Consider the following 22,185-nt stretch of genomic DNA (forward strand, 5'->3'; position numbering starts at 1 on the left):
TTGGTGGAAAAGGTTTTGCTTCAGGACCACCATGTCAACTGCTGTGTTAAATTCAAACGGAAAACATGTGAAGAGCACTATTGTCATCTAAACAAGAAGTCCTAATGCCACTGTAATTACTGTAGCAGCATCAATCAAGGCATCATGGTGACCCCGAGCATGAATCCTTCCCAAATCTTTCAGGTCTGCTGGCAGCCATGTCTCAGGAAGCTGTCTTCAGCAAGGCAGAAGCAGGTAAGAGAAAAACATTAAAAGTCTATGTCCCATCCTGAGTTGTCATCAGGTGGTGGTTCATCGTTGTCCTCAGGGAAGCTATCAAAATTGCTTGTATCAGTTGGAGATGCAACCTGTCCAACGAAGGAAATTAAACTATTGGTAGTGTTAGTTGTTGCATTTGGAATCTTTAAACAATTTTCTGATTTCAGCTATGAGCTCCTTATACCACTTTGTGAATTCATGTTGGCCGGTAAGAGTTAGAGACAGTTCAGAAATGTAGGATTCTGCCATTTTCATTCATAATATTGTTCTATGTAGTACTATTAAAAAATATTCTGTGAATGGATTATCGTGGATTTGGATGCTTCTACTCCCTCGACACCCGAAGCGGTAAAAGAGGAGTTAAAGAAGATGAAGAAGAAGAAGGGTGTTTCTATGCAAAGTGCATTGTTCAGAACAAAAATAATGAAAACAAATTGATGGGAAAAGATGAAAGGGTATAATGGATACCTCATAAATTTTTATGATTAAAGCAGGGTGATTGTACATTTAGAAAGTAATTTTGAAGCAACCTTCAAATGAATGGCTTTGGCTTCCTAGTATTTCCTAACTAGAATGGAGAGTTTGACAAAATAATGTAAAGATTTCTTAATGACACTGACAGCCCTTTGAAGTGATCTACAAAGCTGGGATTTAATGTAGATGCATGGCAGGTTACATGTGAAAAACAGAATTGGTGTAGAACTGTTTAGAAAAGGCATATAAGCAATGACAGAGGAGAAAGAAATTGTCCACATCTAAAAAGTTTGTGTTTGTTTATGTCACATATGACAGATAGATAAAAAGTCAAGAAAAGTTTAGAAAGTGGGAAAACAAATTGTTGATGTTTTCCATTTACTTGATACTGTATGATCCCATATTTATTGAATTAAATATGGTAGTTCATTATGTAAATGTCAAGTGCTTTTGTATATCATTTGACTTCGGGGAAATCTGTTTGCAAGAACATGAAAGACTTATAAAGGAATCTAATAAATTAGAATAAGCTGCTACTGGTTAATTTAAACTTAAAATAATAAATATAAAATATATTTTATATTTTAGAAAAGTGGACTCAAAAAGTGGACTTAAAATTAACAAGGTGTAAGTAATATGATATGATAAGAGTGTTCCAGTAATATCTGTATTTGTATGTCTCCCAGGAATAATGTAATATTCATAGTAGCACTAGTAGTGAAGTATCTGTTTAATGATTAAAAGCCAATACAATAAAGACAACACAAGTATTCTCTGTCCTCCAAAATAAATTAAATCTTCTTGTGCTGTTCCTGAAAATTGTCATTGCTTGGGGGTCAATGATATAATGAATGACAGACGAAAACTTACTATTTTCAGAAAAATGACCTTCACGATTCCTAAATAGATTGAAATGTACATTCATTCAAACGGAATTAGTTACTTTTGAATATGTAAATTGTTATTGGGGGAAATATACATAAGTTACAGATTCCTATGTATTATGTACTTTTCTATGTATTAGTTGAAACACGGTTTCATGGTGAATGTGTGAAAATAAATCAGAAAAGTCAAATATTTTAAATTGCATTCACTGTGGGTATAAATTTAAATCTGATAGGAAATATTTATTTCATAAGTAGTAAAATTCAAATAATATGTAGAAAATTAAACTAAGAATAGCAAATTGTAACAAAGTAATGTGTATTAAAAGAAAAACAAACACATTAATCATCACCACAATTTAACCCAAAGATTACCATGTTTCCCCAAAAGTAACACCTACCCCAAAAATAAGCCCTTGATTTTTTTTGGGGGGGTGGGGGAGGATGGGCCTAATATAAACCCTACCCCGAAAATAAGCCCTAGTTTTGGAGCTAGGCGCACGCCTAAAAGTCAAGCTAGGGCAAGGGTGGGGGTGGAGCTTACAATTGCAGACAGACCTCCCATGGATCAACACTTGCTTCGCCTCACCGGCTGAAGGAGCAGCTTCATTCTGCAGCTGACAATGGAGCTCCGGCTTGCATTTTGCCATCAGAGGCCTTTCCGGAAGGCCTCTGCAGCCGTGAACTGAGATATGGATTCAATCCACAGCTCAGTTCTTGGCTGCAGAGGCCTTTTCAGAAGGCCTCTGACGGTAAAATGCAGGCCGGAACTACATTCTCAGCTGCAGAATGAAGCTGCTCCTTCGGCCACAGAAGTGGGTCCGGATGGGTGGGGCTGTCAGTGCTGCTGCCACAAGGTGGGTGGAAAAGAAACCTCCCTGAAAATAAGACCTGGTGCCTCTTTTGGAGGCAAAAAAAAAAAAAAAGACCTGGTCTTATTTTGGGGGAAACATGATAATTAGAATGTCCACAGCTCTCATAATAATAATTTATACAGACCACAATTACAAGAGGGCTGTCCTTTGTATTTATCTAAGAGGACTATTTTTCAGTAATTGTCTGTCTTAAAAGAGTTATGTTTGATATAGAAATAGATGTTCTTAAATCCATGTACTGTATATAATTCATGTTTAACAGAATGTCACTTGATCTTCATTTTTTTTTTTTACAAATTTAGTGGAAACAAAGGGAAAACACCTACAGAATAGGTATTTTCTTTCCCCCCCCTTTCAACTGTATTTTTAAGACCCTATTATCAGTAGTGATACTGATATTTACTGTTAGCATTAACATGGCTCTGCATGGAAATTAAAACAACTGTTGTGTGATTTGTAGGCTTCAAGTCAAGTCAAACTAGAAAGTCATTTACTTTGAAAAAGAAAGGCAGCATCCTACTTATTTATGCCAATTTGGAAAAAGTATGACAAGTTGTCAATTGAATACAACAGTTTGTGATCTAATGCGACATTTAGAAACTGATGGAGTGATAGAAGAAATGAAAAGAAGAACTGAGACAATGCAAGTTGGAAGAAGAACAAAGAAGCTTTCAGTAACAAAAGTGTAATGATTTCATTAAAATACATTTCAGCCTAAATATTTGTATTTTACTATAAGCTTCATCACTGATTCATTTCTCTGAAAATGAAGTCAAGCAGAAGTCTGCATACATGGAAATGTCAACATAAGATAAGATCACATTTCTATGTTTTGGATCAGAGCTCCTGCTTGTTTTTCCAATGGGTTTATTCAGCAACTTTCTTAAGTTATGATTCCAACATATATATTTTAACAAGTAATACAGCTATACTCACACTTGGTATAATAGGAGGTGTCAATGTACCTTTTCTTAAACCTTCCCAGTTAAAACCTTCAAACCACCTAAAGACAGAAGAAAGATAAAATACAAAGAAATTTATATGATCCAGCTACCATTGCAAGCAAGACCAAGTAGCCTAACATTAAACATTACAAAATTTACATTTCTGAAACCCTCTTACTTAATACTTGGGGGGATGGCAAATTTGTGGAACACATAATTTTATCCTGATTGTGGCAGTTCTGATGGTATCAAGAATTTTCTAGAGAAAATTCTGAATCAAGGATCTGTCCAGACGCAGATGCCTAATTTGTGATGAAAAAATAATAATAATAGAATAAGTTTATTAAATTACATGAGATTCCCAGATGTTGAAGCAGATGGACAGATACTTTAATATTGGCTATCTGTTTTCTTCAAACATGTAAAAAATAAAAAAGCTAATAAATATCTTTCCATATTTCAAAGATCTGACTTGTTGATATCTATAACCCTATTTACATTTAACCTGCTTCCTGTTGATGTTGTATTATGTTAAACAGGAATTGCTGATCGGCTTCTGAAGCAATTTTATTTATTATGTTGTTGAAATGTTCTGTTAAATTTATTATATTATATCATTATATTGTTGAATTTGGGTGCTAGCTGATTCTAACCGCCGCCCAGTTTTTCTCCGTCGGAAGACCCTGCAAAGGGTCGAAAGTCACCCTGGAGGGGCGACCACCACTGAGGAGGACCCTCGACGACCGCGGAAGGGCGGCAACCCTTCCGTTGGATCCGAGGAAGCTCCTTTGGACTGACAATTAACATGGCCGATCACCAAGCTGTTTCTGCCGAAAGCCCAAAGCACTACTAAGCACGACGAAAGCAACCTGGAGGAGTTGGGTGAGACCTTACCTTACCTTTCCTGTTTCCCATCTACTTTCCTGTAAAAGCCTTTGAATACCTTCTTCCCCCTTCTCAATTCTGCGGCTCCTGCCTACTTTGGAAATACAAAGCTAAGGAAAGGAAAAAAAATAGAACAACTAGACTAAACCACTAAATATTTGGACTTGTAACTTCTGGATACCTGGGCTCTCAAAAAGTTTTTTACTCTTACAGAGACTTATTATTTTGTTTCTTTGCTAAGGTGGAAAAAAAATATTTCTTTCTTTCTTTCTTCTTTGAACTGGATAACAGCTTAACTATGCCTGGCACAAGGGACACCTTGTGGCAAAATGTGGTATAGCAAGTGAATTTTTTTTTTGACTGGGAGACTTCTGAGACTAAAATTTGTCCTTGACATTATCAAAAAAGATAAGAATCTGAAACAGCTGGGTGGTGAAAATAATTCTCTATAGTGGAGGTGGATTCTTATTGACTTTTATTAAAATAGCCTCCACTAAAGGACTACTTGCAAATACCACAGAAATGGAGGAACACCACCCACAGCTTAACTTCAAATATATACTTGAAAAAATCCTAGAGGCTACTGAGCTAATGAATTCCAGACTGAAAGATATGCGTGCCACCTTAAAGCTACAAAACACAGCCCTGACTTCAATAGATGTACCTACAACCCAAAAAGCAACAGAAGAAGAAGGAATTAACAATAAAGTGGATTTCAAAGAATGCCAGCTACAATCTACTCAGAACTCTGACATCCAAACTTTGATTGCATCCAAAGAATCTACAATTTCAACAGCAACAGAAACTGAAGAAAGCAACACTAAGACGGAAGATCCTGAAGATTTACATACACAATACACTGAGAATTCAGACAACCCAGATGACCAAAAGACAACTACAACACTGAATATGACTTTTCATCAAAACCAGCCGAAATCAGAAGAAGAAGATCAGCCCGGAACTCATGACAAATATACTAAGCCAAATATGGAGATTTAAACTATCAGGCCAACAATTTAATAACTATGAAGGGACTAGCTTCCTTGATAGGCTGATGACTGGATGGTCCCCCTTGATTCAAATGACATATGCAGGAATGAAGGGAGATCCACCTGAGGATTTAAAAGCTCTGTTATGGAAGCCTGTTTGGCACAAAAGGAATGCCAGAGTTAGACTTAAAAAATGGTTTTTTTTAATGTGACCTCTAATGGAAGAGCTTTAAATCTTACTTAATGGGATAAGGAAATTTTAAAAGATATTAATTGATTTAATATTTAGGATTTATATCTATAAGGGAAATAAATTAGTTACTAGAACAATAGTTTTGAATTATAACATAGAAGATGGATTCAGAGGATAAAGGTTATTTTATTATTAAGCGATGATGAGAATGAGAAGTAGAATATGCAGAATATGATTGTGGAATAAACTAAGAATCTATTTGAATAAATAACAAGTGTATTTTAGATATGATAACTATTCTGTAATGAACTAAGGGAACCGTGGGTTATCCGAAATCTAAATATTATGGACATTAAGCCAATTGGAATACTGTAAATAAAATCAGATAAAAGTTAAAAACAGGATTAGAAGGCATATAAATCAAAAGTTGTTGATAAATGCTTCAAATGATTGAGTTATAATTAGCAATGTATTAATTTGAAATCTGGTATAATAACTAAGGAAAACAGAGATGAAATTTTTGATGATGTAAACTGATATATGTATGGAAAAGCGTGCTATTGGATTACGTATTACCCAACCACCAAGTTGCTTCCTTAATACCTAAAGCTTTGTAAAAATGGAAAATTAATAAAATTTGTTCAAAAAACAAAACAAAACAGAGGATTACTTTTTTTTTTAAATATACCTACTTGTGTTTTTGAATATCCTTGACTCCATTTTTCAAGTTACCTAATCTTTCCGATGGGTTGTCCCTGTTTAAAAATAAAAGAACAAGAAAACAGTTATAAAAGAAAGTTGGAAATCAAAGCTTTTTCTGGTACGTGTGTGTGTGTTTATATTACAAAAAGCTTATATATATATGGCTAAGAATGACAATAATAAAGAATGAAACAAAATATCAAAATCAATGAACTTAATTAACAAGAATCATTAAAAAATAGAGTTGTTCATATTTGTGTGTGTGTGTGTGTGTATGGCTTACAATGGCTAAGAATGATAGTAATAAAGAATGAAAACAAAATATCAAAATCAATTACTTTAATTAACAAGAATCATTAAAAATAGAGTTGTTCATATATATATATACATACATACATACATACATACATACATATAATTTTCTTTGAGAGATTACTAACGCATATAAAGAATTTACCTGCATAGTTTTTTAATTAAGTTAGCAGCATTTTTGGCAATCTTCTTTGGAAATTCAATCATGTCAATCCCCCTTAGTATGATGTTATATGTTTTCATGGGATCTGGGCCTGAGAAAGGTGGACTATAGAAAAAGAACAAAAATGCTAATTAAAATCTAGTAATATATTTATTTATTTTTTGCAAATAAGCTGAAATCTGTTTTAGCTTATTTTGGATGATTGTGTGATTTAAGCATTATTATATACTGCTTATGTAGTTATTATGTCTATATCAAAGGTGAGAATAAGAAAATTACTTAGGACACTGCTTTTATCAGAATACAGAATAAAGGCTATCAATAAACTACCAGAAAACCAAAGTTTTAGTGTTTGGCCAATTATCATAAGGGTCACAAATGGCAAATAAATGGGACTCAGATTATACAGATATGCAGTTATACTTATCTTAGAGTGTACTTTTATGCTTTTCTGTCCTTGAGTGCTATTTTTTTAAAAAAAGTTTTCAAGGCTGAAAGGGGCAGACTAGATTCCAAATTTGGGATATACTGTACATCCTGATTTCCTAAAACTATATCCTATCTTCACCACTTAGACTATTGTTTCTCAGCCTTAGAACTTTAATTCATGAATGTTGGAAATTAAATTTCACCCATCTTAAACTTGCCAAGATTGAGAAAAATCTGGAATCCTCAGTCTGGGAGACTATTAACCATTGCTCAGAGCTTATAACATTTTACATTTTTCTGGAATATTTTATAAACAGTAGTTTGGTAATAAGCCTTGTGCTATTATTTTACCCAAAATGCTTATGGAAATTCATATGCAAAATATTGGGAAAACATATATTTAGGCATGATCAGGAATTATTGCAGTTCATCAAGGGGAAATCTGCAATATGCTGGAAGTGTGAAGAGACCGTTGGGAATTACTACCACATGTGGTGGCAATGCCCAAAGGCACAAAAAGTTTGGAACTTATTAAAGAAGTGGTTGGAAGAAATTTTGCAAATAGATATAGAAGCCAAACCGGAATTTTTCTTATTGGGAATTATAGAAAGAAAATATAAGAAAGACACAAATTATTTACTACTGCATATAGTAACAGTGGCACGAATAGCCTTCGATCAAAAATGGAAAGAGAAAGATACTCCAACTGAAGAGGAAATATTATTGAAAATTTTCAATTGCGCTGAAATGGATAGATTTACATGGGAACTCAAGGACAAAAGTGAAACCAAGTACTATAAAATCTGGGAACAACTTTATGATTGGATAGACAATAAGAGGGTAGTCAAGATAAATGTATAGTGCTAGAATAAAATATAGATTTATAGACAAATATAGACAAATGTATATTTAAAAGATAAATAGATATATAGAAATAAGGGGAAAAGTGTTAATAGTATATTATAAATAGTGAGCAAAGTTCAAGAACTATATGTCTATATGAGTACTAATACTATTGTAAAATGTTGGAAGATGTATGGAACCAGTGACGTCATATCTATGTCCAATGTGTTTTTAATTTTGTATTATTAATAAAAAAAATTTAAAAAAGGAATTATTGCAGTTCATCCTGTAAGAATTAAACTGAGCTAAACAGTCATTTACAATAATGTATTTTATTCTTACAATACTTCATTATAGGTAGTCCTTGACTTACAACCACAATTGAGCCCAAAATTTCTGTTGCTAAGAGAGACAGTTGTTAAGTGAATTTTGCCCCATTTTACAACCTTTCTTGCCACAGCTGTTAAATGAATCATTGCAACTGTTCAATTAGTAACATGGTTGTTAAGTGAATCTGGCTTCCCCATTGATTTTGATTGTCAGAAAGCTGCAAAAGGTGACCACATGACTCCAGGACATTGCAACCGTCATAAATAAGAGTCAGTTGCCAGCACTGGAATTTTGATCACATGACTATGGGGATGCTTCAGTGGTTTTTTTGTGAAAAATGGTCATAAGTCATTTTTTTCAGTCTGTTGTAACTTTGAACTATCACTAAGCAAACTGTTGTAAATCAAGGCTTATCTGTATAATGGACACATCTAATGGCTAAATTCCAAAGTAATTTAAAGACCTTAGAAGATGCACAGATTGGCACAAGTATAAGGATCTATTACTATAGATAGTACTATTATTATTATCTACTAGAGGTACAGCATTTCTAAATGTTTAAGACTTTCGTAAGCGTTATTCCGTGAAGTAGGTAATAATTCCTATTAAAAAGAGTATTTTGATTTTGAAAGGATTTTTTTTGTACAAAAGAATGATTTAAATCCACCACTTGCTGGCCTGTCTCTTCAGTGTGGTTCAATGTGGTCCCAATGTGGTTCAGCCAGCAGCCTCAAAAATATTACATTCAGAAATCTTTAATTTATTTAATTAATCTTTATTAATTTAACAAATAACTCAAGGTGGCAAACATATCACCTTCCTCCTTAATCTCCCCACAGCAGCAACCCTGGAGGTTAGTTGGGGCTAAGAGAGAGTAACTGGCCCAAGCTCTGTCAGTTGACTTTCATGGCTAAGACGGAATTTGAACTCACAGTTTTTTGCTTTCTAGCCTGGTGCCTTAAGCACTAGACCAAACTGGCTCCCTTTTATTCTTCCTATTCAATGTTTTCAGTGATTTTTTTTTTTAGAAATAAAAGTCTGTTTAATTTTTTTTTAGAAATGTGTTGTTTCAAAATACTATCTAGCTGTTTTCTAGCATGTTTCCATTTTGTTTTAATTGCCTTATATTTTGGGGAGATGTTTCAAGTTCCTTCTTGAAGACTGAAGTTCAGTTTTTATGCATGCATCAATTTAAACATATCTAACTGGTACCATGAACTCATGATTTGGTGAACCGGTAGAAGAATGCAGGTTGATTTGGCATGGGGGCAGGAAAGTATTCACCAATTAGAATGAAATGACCAGAAACACCAATTTGTCCTCGTCAATACCCTTTCCTCTTATAGTGGCCATTCAAAGACTTTTAGTTGTTATAAAGCAGGTTGTGAATCCTTGCAAAATTGTAATAAGTAATTCCATAGTACGTTTTTAAACACCATTTTTGTTTGTCATAGCATATGCCAGCTCTGAATCCCAACTCTTCTAATCAAAGTGACAACAGCAGAAATATTCTCCAGTTTGCTGAACTATTTTTATATGGAGCTCCAATTCAATGCCCATACCTGCCAGTCAAGAGCTCATACATTAAGATTCCCAGTGACCAGTAGTCTGCTGAAATGTCGTGACCTTTGTTCAGAATGATCTCTGGGGCTACGTACTCTGGAGTTCCACAAAAAGTCCATGTTTTCTTTCCAAATCCTATTTTTTTTGCAAAACCAAAATCGACCTGTGAAAGAAGGTTCACACACCCATCAAGGAAGACAAAAAGTTAAAAGCACATGCAGGCACAACATATAAAGAGATGGTCACAACAAAGGCCTTCATGAGCACAAGTGCATCTAAAGAATAGGCTTCACAAGAAAATTCTCAAAGGAAGAGTACCAAAGAAAGCCCTTGAGGAGCATATTTCAACTCTTGAGATTTAGAAAAAAGCATTAACAATTTCCATTTAGTAAAACGATCTAACAAAGGTAATCTAAACCTTTCAGTTTTACAGCTCTTTAATGATTAGCTTATGTATTCTAGTTAGTTATTACCTAAGTGTTAAACTATATAAATAATATAGATCAGTAGCAGGCACCACCACATACATTGTATTCAGCACCATTATACTTTTCTGCAGTTCCAATCCCCAATCTCCATAACTCAAGAAATGGCAACTCAAAATGTCATAGTGCCACCTGTAGGCCACATTATAACTTTATCAAATTCAGATGAAGCACACATGCTATGATTATATTTTTGGAGGATTGTGATCTTATTACTTTTTCATCTTCCTGCATTCTATCACATTATTCCTATTTCCTCTAAATGGCCAACATTCTTGTGCAGAAAAAAAATCCTATAATATCATGTTTATACGATAAAGGGCAGAATTAACTGACTATGTACAGTGGTGGCTGGACACTATCAAAGCTGACACCAGCTAGAGCAGGGGTCTTCAAACTTGGCCCTTTTATGACTTTGGACTTCAACTCCCAGAATTCCTCAGCCAGGCACGCTGGCTGAGGAATTCTGGGAATTGAAGTCTACAAGTCATAAAAGGGCCAAGTTAGAAAACCCCTGTTGTAAGCTAAGGGCTACCTGTAATAGACACCACAGTTTGATAAGGTTCAGAAAGAACTTATAAAACACAAGAGAAACAGAAGGATGGAAATATTCACACACTGTTGTGTTCACAAAATATACCAAATGAAGGCCAATAGGAAATCAAATCATTTTAACATGGGATAACTTCTTAGAGGCTAAATTTGATTATATTGTACACTGCCCAGGGCACCTCCTTGAAGGAGCTGGGCAGTCTAGAAATATGAAATACAAATACGGTAAATAAAATTGTTAAAAAACTAAAGTCATAGTGGGATAAATCTTAGAATCATATTTGGTTATTTCTTCAAGTTATTAAAATCTTGCTCCCATATCAGAAGGGTACAACAGAAGGGAATAAACTTCTGATTTTTTTTTTTGCTTATTTGGCTCCCAGAAACAATCAGATTAATCTGTTTGCATTAAATCTTTTATAAATTGATTTGTCCCAGAATTGCAGAGCTGAATACTGCCTTTTGGCCAGAAGTACAGTTTAGGGCTGTTAGAAAAGGCATTTTATTACAATGGAAGAGGCAACTGAGCTTTAACTACAGGGCGATGTAATTTTTAATTGCTATTTGGGAAGAAAACATCCCCACCACTCACCAATTTGGCATAACCTCGGTGATCTAGGATGAGGTTTTCTGGCTTGAGGTCCCTATAAATGATTCCTTTGGAATGCAAATAGGCAAAAGCTTCTACCACACAAGCTGTATAAAATCTGGTTGTAGAATCTTCAAATGAACCTCTGTCAAGAGGAAAGAGAGAGAAAGATTGAGATTACTTATGCATTCAGTTAAGGACCTTTGGCAACAGTAAAAACAAACACGATAGCATCATTACTATATAATTATAATGTAAAAACCAACATGGCCAATTAAAATTGGGAAGATAAGTATAGAAAACACAACAAATATTTTAAAAGACTGAAGAAATTTAAAGAGATTTAAAAATCCAACAGCTTTAAGACACATTTTTAAAATACATTTGAGCATTAGAATGCATTCTATTTTGACAGAATGGTTTAAAAGAAAAATCAGCAAAATATCACATGGACAGTTCTAGAAACAAAGTCAATAAATAAATTAAGTAAAATGCTAATACTCTAAAATAGTTCTATTCAGATCTTAGTTTCCAGAGCTCCTCTAAACATAGCCTCTGGTGATCAGCTTAGAAGTCAACAACAAATAGAAAAAAAATCTCCCATATATTATGCTTCATCTTTATACTTCACACATTTTTAGTACAGAAAATCACACAGTCTTACTTCAATACAAAGTAAGTCTTTTCAATGAGTAAACCTAGTGGAAATAATGGGATTTGTGTTCATCATGTCTTTCTCTTTGATTTTAATAGAACTGATCTAAGCATGACTAAGTCTGAATCCAATCTGTTTTCATCCCCATATTGCAGATAAACGATCTGAAAACAAGAGAACAGGGATTTGTATAAGCCTGCTTATGAAAACTGAATTTGGGGCATCCTGGCTCACAGCAAAATGCTTCAGATATTCTAGTTTACTTATTCTAGTATGAGAAGGTAGGGTCACTTAAGGAGGGTATGTATGTGTGTTTGGGGTTAATATAAACATGGCCAGTCCACTTAGGTAACCTTCCAATTCCTGGTTTTGCATCCTTTCACCCACCATCTGATGGATATGAAAATAATGTTCTAGGAGTACAAATGTAGAAATACTGCATGCATTAAGAGGTGAGGAAAATAGAGAGACTTTCATTCCAGAACAGAGTTATGGTAATTTGGATTGGGCTCCAGTAATAAGTCAAGGAATGTATTAATTTGTGTTGCTCAGTGCTGATTTGGTTAAGAATAAACTAGCCTAATGCCAAATGGTTTGCTCCTCTTAAATTCACTCCATTGTACAGTAGTAAATGTTATGCACATGGTTAAATTAAATGGGGATGAATGAAAATTGAGGTACATGAAAATACTATTTAGAATTTACAGACAGAGAAAGATAAGTCATCTGAACTGGCTATATTAATTTTTATGCACACTCACTTGCAATGGCATGGGGGCACACCCTCGAGTGGAGTCAAGTGACCATTCTTGGACAAAAAAGAAGAAATATGGCAAACCTTCCATTCTACTTAGGGGAAAGTAGAGATTTAAATACAGGTAGTCCTTGACTTACGACCCCAATTGAGCCCCAAATTTATGTTGCTCAGTGAGAAATTTGTTAAGCGAGTTTTGCCCCATTTTACGACTTTTGTTGCCACATTGTGTTAAGCAAATCACTGCAGTTGTTAAATTAGTAACACGGTTGTTAAGTGAACCTGGCTTCCCCATTGACTTAGCTTGTCAGAAAGTTGATCACATGACCCTGGGTCACTGCAACCGTCATAACCCGAGTGTAAATCACATGACCACGGGGATGCTGCAATGGTCATATAATCATGAAAAGTAGTCCCTTTTTCAGTGCCATTGTAACTTTGAATGGTCACTAAGCAAACTGCTGTAAGTCGAGGACTACCTGTTATGAAAAATAATTAAATAAAAGTAATACCCTCATGCTCCCCCTCTATGAATTTCTCCAAAAAATTATTTTATTCCTGATGGAAAAAAAGGGGGGAAAACGTCCAGCCTTTGCAAGAAGCACCGAAGCTTTTGTGGGGACTGCAGAATATGAATCCCTGACTACCAATGACGATTCTGTTCCAGGAGTCTAATCGTGTTGATATTCCTTAGCTCCCTTAACCTCAGCCATCATGGCTTCCAGAAGACCCCCCCAAAAAAACCCCAAATAGGAAGGACAATGGCATCATTGAAAAGAATACTGGAGCATGGGGTCAAGGTTCCGACTAATGAAACACTTCAAAGAACTTCCAGGCATTGTTTATCCTAAAAGCCTTTATTACAGTGTAACAGAGTGTCGGCACAGCATGGATGGATGCCAAGATCTGAATTTCCCTTCCTTTGCACATAACATTCCAGGCTATTCCCCTCCCCTATTTTGCTGTCATGATTCACATTTTCCAACCAACCTGGAGGGCAAAGATTCACTTCTGTTTCCTTCCCGCGCGCAGTCCTTATCTTTCTCCTCCCCCCCCATCATCTGAATTAACTCTAAAAATACCAGACAGTTCTGCATATCTTGTCAAAGCAATAATATCCAATATTAGCAACATTGACATCCGCCCCCCTTACAAAAAGGATAGATCCTGTATGTGAACAAAAGCATATGTCAGGGATTATCCCTTGGTTTGTTGGGGTTTTTCTCATGAAACTTTTCGATGAGTCAGTCAGCCTTCACATCGTTAGATTTCACCCAAGTAGCTTCGGACAGCGAGTACCCCTTCCATTGTACTAGGTACTGCAATTTCCCTTTAAAAATTCTAGAGTCAAGAATACGTTTCACTTCATAGTGGGTCTGTCCCTCAACTACGAGGGGCCCGGGTGCCTTCTTAGGGGGAGGTCTTAAAGTGGAGCTCCAATAAGGTTTCAACAAGCTGCAATGGAAGATAGGGTGAATCCTCCCTAAAAGCCTAGGGAGTTTCAATTCTACTGTGACGGGGTTGATAATCCTTACTATGGGGAAAGGCCCCAAGAATTTTGGTCCCAATTTCTTGCTGGGCAATTTGAGGCATAAATATTTAGTTGACAAATAAACCTTTTCCCCAATTTGGAATGTTCTTTGGGGAGCCCTCTTTTTATTAGCCTGGTTTTTGTAGGTCTCAGAAGACTTTTTTAACGCAGTTTTTGTGTTTCTTCAAACTTCTTCCCACCCCCTCACCCATTGATTAAGTGTCTGGGAGGCGGAGGGCACCTGAGGGTATTCAGGTATTGGGCTGAACTCTTTTCCCGTGGCTACTCTGAAAGGCGTGTAGCCGGTACTGCTGTGAACAGAATTATTGTATGCCACCTCTGCGAAGGGGAGAGTTCAGTTTGCCTGTTGGTAGGAAACGTAGCTCCACCATTTTGTTAGTGGATTCTGCAGCACTGTTGGTGGCTGGATGAAAAGCAGATGATAAGCCTTGAGATGATCCAATTAATTTAAGAAAACTCCTCCAAAACTTCGCTGTGAACTGCACTCCCCTGTCCGAAATTATTCTCTTAGGGGCACCATGCAGCTGGTAGATATGTTTCAGGAACAATTTAGTCAGTCGTTGGGCAGATGGGAGTCCTTTGCAGGCGATGAAATGAGCCTGCTTCGAGAACAGATCTATCACAGTCCATATGACAGTATTTCCTCTACTTTCAGGTAGGTCTACTATAAAGTCCATAGCTATTTCTTCCCATGGTTGAGAAGGGTCTGCCACCAGCTGCAGTAATTCAGAGGTTTTTCCTGGGATTCTTTTCATTGTGGAACATACAGTACAACTTTTTACATAGTTTTCCACATCCCGTTTCAGCTCTGGCCACCAAAATTGCCGGCAGGTGAGGTGGAGAGTTTTCGAATATCCAAAATGTCCAACCTGTTTAACATCATGGCTGTGTTTGAGAGCATTAAGACGGAGGGCTTCAGGCAAATACAGTTTCCCCCCCTTGTAAGCCAAGCCATCTCTGCATGTTAGGGAGGTTTGATTATCTTTGAACCATTCATCAGTGAGGAGCTCTTGTTTTGTTTTCTTTACCCCAGGGTCATCAGGATTAGGGACCCTGCGAGGCGTAAGTTGAGCGGCAGTTTGTGGATTGGAGATAATTGCCTCGTTAACTTCTTCAAGTTCGCTTTTGTATTGGGGTAATTGGGATAGCGCATCAGCTAGGAAGTTTTTTCCTCCTGGAATGTACTTTAGAGTGAAGTTGAAGCGGTTAAAGTACTGTGCCCACCGCACTTGCTTTGGGGACAATTTTGCGGGGAGTTTTCAGTGCTTCTAAATTTTTGTGATCTGTCCATACTTCAAAAGGCACCTTGCTCCCTTCTAGATAGTGTCGCCAGTTTAACAGCCCCCACCTAATTGCGAAGGCCTCTTTCTCCCAGATTGCCCATCTCTGCTCACTTTCAGTAATTTTTTTAGAGGTGTAGGCGCAGGGTTGCAGGACTCCACTTTTGTTCTTTTGCAGTAATACAGCCCCAACTGCCACATCGCTGGCATCGGCTTGAATCACAAAGGGCTCCCCTGGGCAGGGGTGCTTTAGGACCGGTTCAGAGTTTTGGGGGCTGCCATTCAATTATAGCTTTCACCTTGGCTGGATCCATTTCAATGCCCTCATTGAAAATTCTGTAGCCAAGATAATCTAATCGGGTCTGGTGAAATTCACATTTCGACAATTTGGCATAAAGCTTGGCATTCAACCATTTCTTTAACACTTCTTTCACCAACTTTATGTGATCAGTCATATTTGTGCTGTATATCAGGATATCATCAAGATACACCAAAACCCCTTTGTACAAGTGATCATGTAGGACCTCATTAATCAACTGCATGAACATGGCTGGGCCCCCTGTAGTCCAAATGGCATGACCTTGAATTGATAGCTCCCCATAGGACAGTTGAAGGCAGTTTTCCACTCATCTCCCTTTTTTATTCTCACCCGGTAATATGCCTCTCTCAGGTCTAATTTAGTGAAGACACTCCCCTTAGCCAGATGGGTTAATAAGTCCTTTAGGAGGGGGAGGGGGTATTTGTTTTCCACACTCACAGCATTGAGACCTTTATAGTCTACGCAGAGACAAAGAGAACCATCTTTTTTTTCTTTGAACAACACAGGGCCTCCCATGGTAAATTTGGCCCATTCAATGAACCCCCTCGCTAGTTTTTTGTTCACATATCGCTGCATTTCCTCCATTTCGAGGGGGGACATAGCGTACATTCTCAGGTGTGGGAGTTTGGCTCCTGGCACCAGTTCGATAGAGCATTCATTAGGTCTGTGAGGGGGCAGGGCATCGCATTGTTTTTCACTAAATGCATCCGCTAGGTCCCGGTATTCATTGGGAATGAATGGTTCACCTGGCAGTGGTGAGACAGCCATGTGTGCTCGCTCATTGGGTGGCCTAAGGTGTCCTGCAACGTCGGTTGAATCAGCAGGAGGATTAGGCCCTATAGGTAGTATCACAGTTCTCATTCCTTTCTCCCACCAGATAAATGACTTCCATTTGTCCAACCAGGCTAGCCCTAGGATCACAGTCTCAGTCATTTTTGGAGCCACTAGGAAGTGAATAAACTCCCAGTGCACATCTATTTCTAGGCATAATGGCTTAGTTAATTGCGTGACAAGAGTCCCTCCCATCCGGGAGCCATCGGCTTGCTCAAACCTCACAGGTTTGGAGAGCTGTTTTGCCTGTATGCCCATTTTCATGGCAAACTGCAGACTAATAATGCATCGGGTGCATCCAGAATCGACTAGCACGTTTAAGTCCATTTGTGCCCCAGACTTAGGGATTATAAGTTTGGCGGGCAGTGAAAAAAGCGGGACTTGTCGACTCACCATCGGGTTGTTCTCTCCTTCGTTGTCGCTGTCAAAGGAGGGTAGAGTAGGGGTGGGTCCACCCAGAGTGCCGGTGTCCTCCTGTGTGGAGGGTGTAATCTGGGCAACAGGTTCTTGCGTGACCCGGTTGTATTTTTCTCTCGTTAGCCGCTGGGCAGGTTTCCTTCTCGCCGCTGGTTCCAGTCTGCTCTGTATTTGGGGGTAGGGGACTGGACAGTTTGCTGCTTGATGTCCCTCCTGTTTGCACCGGAAACACTTGATTGACGGGTCTGTAGGTGATCTGAGTCTGTCAGCCATCGCAGTAGTTGGAGGTTTTTGTGGGGTTGATTGCTGTTCGGGTTGCTCTGGCTGCTGCTCGGATTCAGGTGGGGGAGGATTATAGTGGGCGAGCTGAACGTCTAGCTTCACTGCTGCCTGGTACCATTCTTGCAGCTGATCAGGTACTGCTCGATAGATGCAGGCCTGAGAGAGGTGATCGTCTAATCCCTCAATGAAGTGATGGATTAGGGATTGTTCAGGCCACCCCTCTATTCGACCTGCTATCTTGCAAAATTCTCGCACGTACTCCAGGGCAGGCCTGCCGGCTTGTTTTATTTTGTGGATTTGTTCTCTTGCTCTGAGACCAATAGATGGGTCCTCAAATCTTTCTCTAAGCCTTAGGAGGAAGAGGTGGGGGTCCTCCAATTTGGGGGCTTGCTCATTATATAAATTGTTCAGCCATTTGGATGCTTCTACCTCTAGGCTGGACGCAATCACATTGACCATGGCCCCCAGGTCCGGGTAGAGATAGGTCCAGCAATTCAAATGAGAACGCATTTGGTTGAGGAAAAAACCCAGCTTCTCTGGGTCCCCGTCGAAGATTGCTCTGAAAAGTGATGCAATTATAGGCTGCAGATTTATGCCCAGGGGTTGCACGTTCGGGGGCTGTGGCCAATCTCCTTGCTGTGGTCGTTCTCCCACCAGCTGCTGATCTCCTGGCTTCTGCACCACCCCAAGCTGTTGCAAGGCCTCTATTAGTTGCGGCAAGCTCAGAGGTTGTTGACCATCTACCCGCTGGGGAACCCAATCTCCCAATTGCTGCAGAGGCCTGAGACTGGGATTCCCTCTCTCTTCAAAGTTGGAGTCCCTGGTAGGGTAAGACAGGATCTGAAAGGCTTTCTGATCTGCAATAGAAGGGCTGTAGGCTCCTCTCTGTAGGAATTGATTTCTGCTTTTCACCTCTGGGTTTTGAAATCTTTCCAGTGACTCACCCAAAACTTGAGTGGCAGGCGATTCGTTAGCTCTCCACCATTCTGCTTTTGAAGTCTTTGCTCCCAGCTGGGAGATCTGCCAGAGTTCTTTCTCCTCCGGCTTGCCGGCTGTCATTCCCCAACTCCCTGGGGAAGCTGCTGCCGCCGGGGTGCTGGCCTCAGGCAATCTTTGTTCTTCCATAATGAGATCTTCCCCGAATCTTCGTCAGCCTATCCCTTTAGTTTAGGAACAGCGACTGGGGCCCGGGACCCCTAAATGGTTTGAAAAGTTTGTAGATCTTATTTATTTATTTATCAAATTTATTTATTTATCAAATTTATACCCCGCCCTTCTCCTGGCGGACTCAGGGCGGCTTACAGCAAGTTAAAAAACAGACAATAATACAAAATACTAAGTTTAAAATGTAACTAAAATGAAATATTAATTTTGGCCGTTTCTTTTTTAAATTTTTTGTTAAAACCAAATTAAAAATACCCCTTAGGCCAGTCCCGCTAGCTGAAATAGCCATGTCTTGAGGGCGCGGCGGAAGGAGGGGAGATCCGGAATGACCCGGATCTCTGGGGGTAGTTCGTTCCATAGGGAGGGGGCTCCAACAGAGAAGGCCCTCCCCCTGGGGGTCGCCAGCCGGCACTGTCTGGCTGANCCCAGTCAGAGTCAAGGCCTTCTCGGATCCGAGCGACTTTGTCATACAGATATTGAACAAAGTCCTCGGCCCTCCCCTCCAGGGGATCCCCTCCCTCCCTCAACTGCAGGAGAGAGCGGGTCACCCTGAAGAGGGTGGCCGGGCGATTATCTGATGACGCAATGAGGGTGGAGTAGTAATTAGACCTAGCCACCCTCATCGCCACCCTCTTGGCATGATGTCAAGGTTCCGACTAATGAAACACTTCAAAGAACTTCCAGGCATTGTTTATCCTAAAAAGCCTTTATTATAGTGTAACAGAGTGTTGGCACAGCATGGATGGATGCAAAGATCTGAATTTCCCTTCCTTTGCACATAACATTCCAGGCTATTCCCCTCCCCTATTTTGCTGTCATGATTCACATTTTCCAACCAACCTGGAGGGCAAAGATTCACTTCCGTTCCCTTCCTGCGCACAGTCCTTATCTTTCTCCTCCCCCCCACCATCATCTGAATTAACTCTAAAAATACCAGACAGTTCTGCATATCTTGTCAAAGCAATAATATCCAATATTAGCAGCGTTGACACATGGCTGATTTTTCCCATTTCCCCAAAACCGGAGATTTTGACACTGACACTTATCTATAAGATATGAGGACGTTAAATTTTGTTTTGTTTAGATCAGCTTTTGGAGCAGTGTAGTGAATTACAGCTAGTCCTTGACTTACGATCACAATTAAACCCAATTTTTTTGTGGTTAAGTGAGTAAATTGTTAAGTGAATTTTGGCCCATTTTATAACCTTTCTTGCCACAGTTGTTAAGTGAATCACTGCGGTTGTTAAGTTAGTAACACAGTTGTTAAGTGAATCTGGCTTTCCCATTGCAAAAGGGGATCACATAATGCTCGGCCAAGCATCCAAATTCTGATCAGGTGACCATTAGGGATGCTGCAAAGGTCATAAGTCTGAAAAATGATTATAAGTCACTTTTTTCAGTGCCGTTGTAACTTCAAACGTTCACGGAATGAATTGTTGTAAGTCGAGGATTTAAATGTGTATTTAAATATGTATAGGATTTTATGGCAGTGCTTTCCTCAGGCAGCATTATATCTTGCAAACTGAAAATCATAGTTCAACTATTTTTGTGTGAAACCACTGAAAGTGTCAGAAGAGAATACTTTATTTATCTAATGACTTGACTGCAAAAGCCCACTGGCTATCAGAAGAACCAGACTGCAAAATAACTGTAGGCTATGATAGAATCACATTTCTCTGTTTATTGCTTAGTCTGAGATCTTTAAAAAAAACAACCAAAAAACCCTTATGCATTTATTTCCCAAACTGAATTTATTTTTCTTCATTCCCTTCTGGATAAAAGAAGCATAGAGATCAGAAGCTTTTTTCAACAAGTCACAAAATCAAAAATCACTGCTATATATTACAACCAACTGCCAAATTAAGTTTTAAAAACAGAACCAATATGGTCAGTTATTTTGTTAGATACAGACGGTTTCACATTTCACATTCCCCAAATTAACTTCTGGGTAAGCACTTTAAACCTTATACTTTATCTTTCCTTAGGATACATATATTCTGACATTTTGCTAGGTAAGCCTGTTCCAAAGCAGGCAGGCAGCCTAAAACTAAAACAGGATAAAACGTTAACAAGGTTTTGCTAGTGCTAAGCATTTCAATTATTAATAGATGACCTAAGGAAATAAAAGAGAAATTCTCTTTCATAGCTAGATGGCAGCAGATACCAGGAGTAGATAGAAAAAGTGTTAAAACAAAGGATCAAAGACTTCTGCAAACAATTAAAAGGAATCTTAGCACAAGGTAATTTGTATTATAATTATATTTTTTAAACAAATTAAATACAAGTAAATGTTTGGAATTTAAAATGATAATAAAAACAATATTATAAAAGTAAGTTTTGAGATTTCACTACTACTGTATATTTTTGTCTTATTTTGCTGTGCCATTTATACAACTGATAAGTTTTAAATACTGTATTTGTCATAGCCCAAGTGATCTACTTTTATTTACATAATTTCAATCAGATGTTGAAAGTTCATTCTTTCATATCTTTTGATTTTGATATTTTATTATTGCATTTTGTTTTATTTCTAATATATTTTAGAATTATAGGAACACTCCTGAATCTGATTTGCATTCTACCTCTATATTTGGATAAAGGGAGGTCTAAAAGTTTAATTATCCTCCTCCTAATAGGGTTTTTTATTATATTTATTCATTTAAATTTATATGGCTTTCTGTCTCAAAGTCATGACTGTGGGTGGCTGACAACAATTAAAAACTACTGTGGGAAGTTAACCCAGAGAAGGAAATACTAAAAAGGCAGAAAGAAAGATATTGTTCACCAAAAGGATTTTTAAAAGCATTTTTTGAAAAGCAGAAACCAAACCTGGCCTCATCTCTTTGCCCAAAGCAGTAGCTAGTCTTATACAAATGCAGATGTGGAACCATCAGGAAGTTTGGAGCCAGGGATCTCAAGACAAAAGAAGCTCTTAAGAGTCATTAGCCTCATCACCTGGGAAGCAGGATATGATAATGGGATTAAACCACAGATATCAAGGCCTAGAAAAACACTCAGAAATAGCCTCAAAGTTCGTGCCACAGGAACAGGAAACTATTCCAAGCAGGGCTGGAAGGGGTATAAAAGCCCTTCTACCCATGTGCTCTCTCTCTTTCTTCTCCTCTGCTCCTTCTTGCAAGGACCATCTTTCTTCTGCAATAAACTGTAACCTTCTTCCCAAAGCAGTCGCCATGTTTGCTTATTTATTCCCGGCTTGGATGAACCAGGATGAAGACTTACTTCTAACAATTTGACACCCCAGGATGGGACTCCAAGCTAACCTCTCCAATGGACTGAGACTGGTAAGCCCCATCTTGCCGGCAGCAGACCCCTTGTGTCTGTGGATGGGCTCCCCAGGCCTTGTCCATTTGAGTCAGGGTAGTAAAGGGAGTTTTGGGTTTGAGCTCAAGGGCTGCTTTGGAAAGAAGGTGAAGGTGAGTACCTCTAAATTTTAACTTTAA

At 38.2% G+C, this 22,185-nt stretch overlaps 1 protein-coding gene across 1 annotated transcript in view; it reads right to left on the bottom strand.

Annotated features, from left to right (window-relative positions):
* Positions 1 to 244: 244 nt before the first annotated feature.
* PRKG1 (protein kinase cGMP-dependent 1) overlaps positions 245 to 22,185 on the bottom strand; it is a 118,793-nt gene continuing 96,852 nt past the window's right edge. Inside the window, exons 8-13 of the mRNA XM_015823783.1 lie at positions 11,474 to 11,615; positions 9,844 to 10,007; positions 6,662 to 6,784; positions 6,195 to 6,257; positions 3,428 to 3,494; positions 245 to 347 (exon numbers count right to left, since the gene is read on the bottom strand). Coding sequence (XP_015679269.1) covers positions 249 to 347; positions 3,428 to 3,494; positions 6,195 to 6,257; positions 6,662 to 6,784; positions 9,844 to 10,007; positions 11,474 to 11,615 — 658 coding nt within the window. The 3' untranslated portion in view covers positions 245 to 248. The remainder of the gene's footprint in view (positions 348 to 3,427; positions 3,495 to 6,194; positions 6,258 to 6,661; positions 6,785 to 9,843; positions 10,008 to 11,473; positions 11,616 to 22,185) is intronic.

Source organism: Protobothrops mucrosquamatus, unplaced genomic scaffold, assembly GCF_001527695.2.
Source record: "Protobothrops mucrosquamatus isolate PMUCROS unplaced genomic scaffold, P.Mucros_1.0 scaffold1986, whole genome shotgun sequence".
NCBI lineage: Eukaryota > Metazoa > Chordata > Lepidosauria > Squamata > Viperidae > Protobothrops > Protobothrops mucrosquamatus.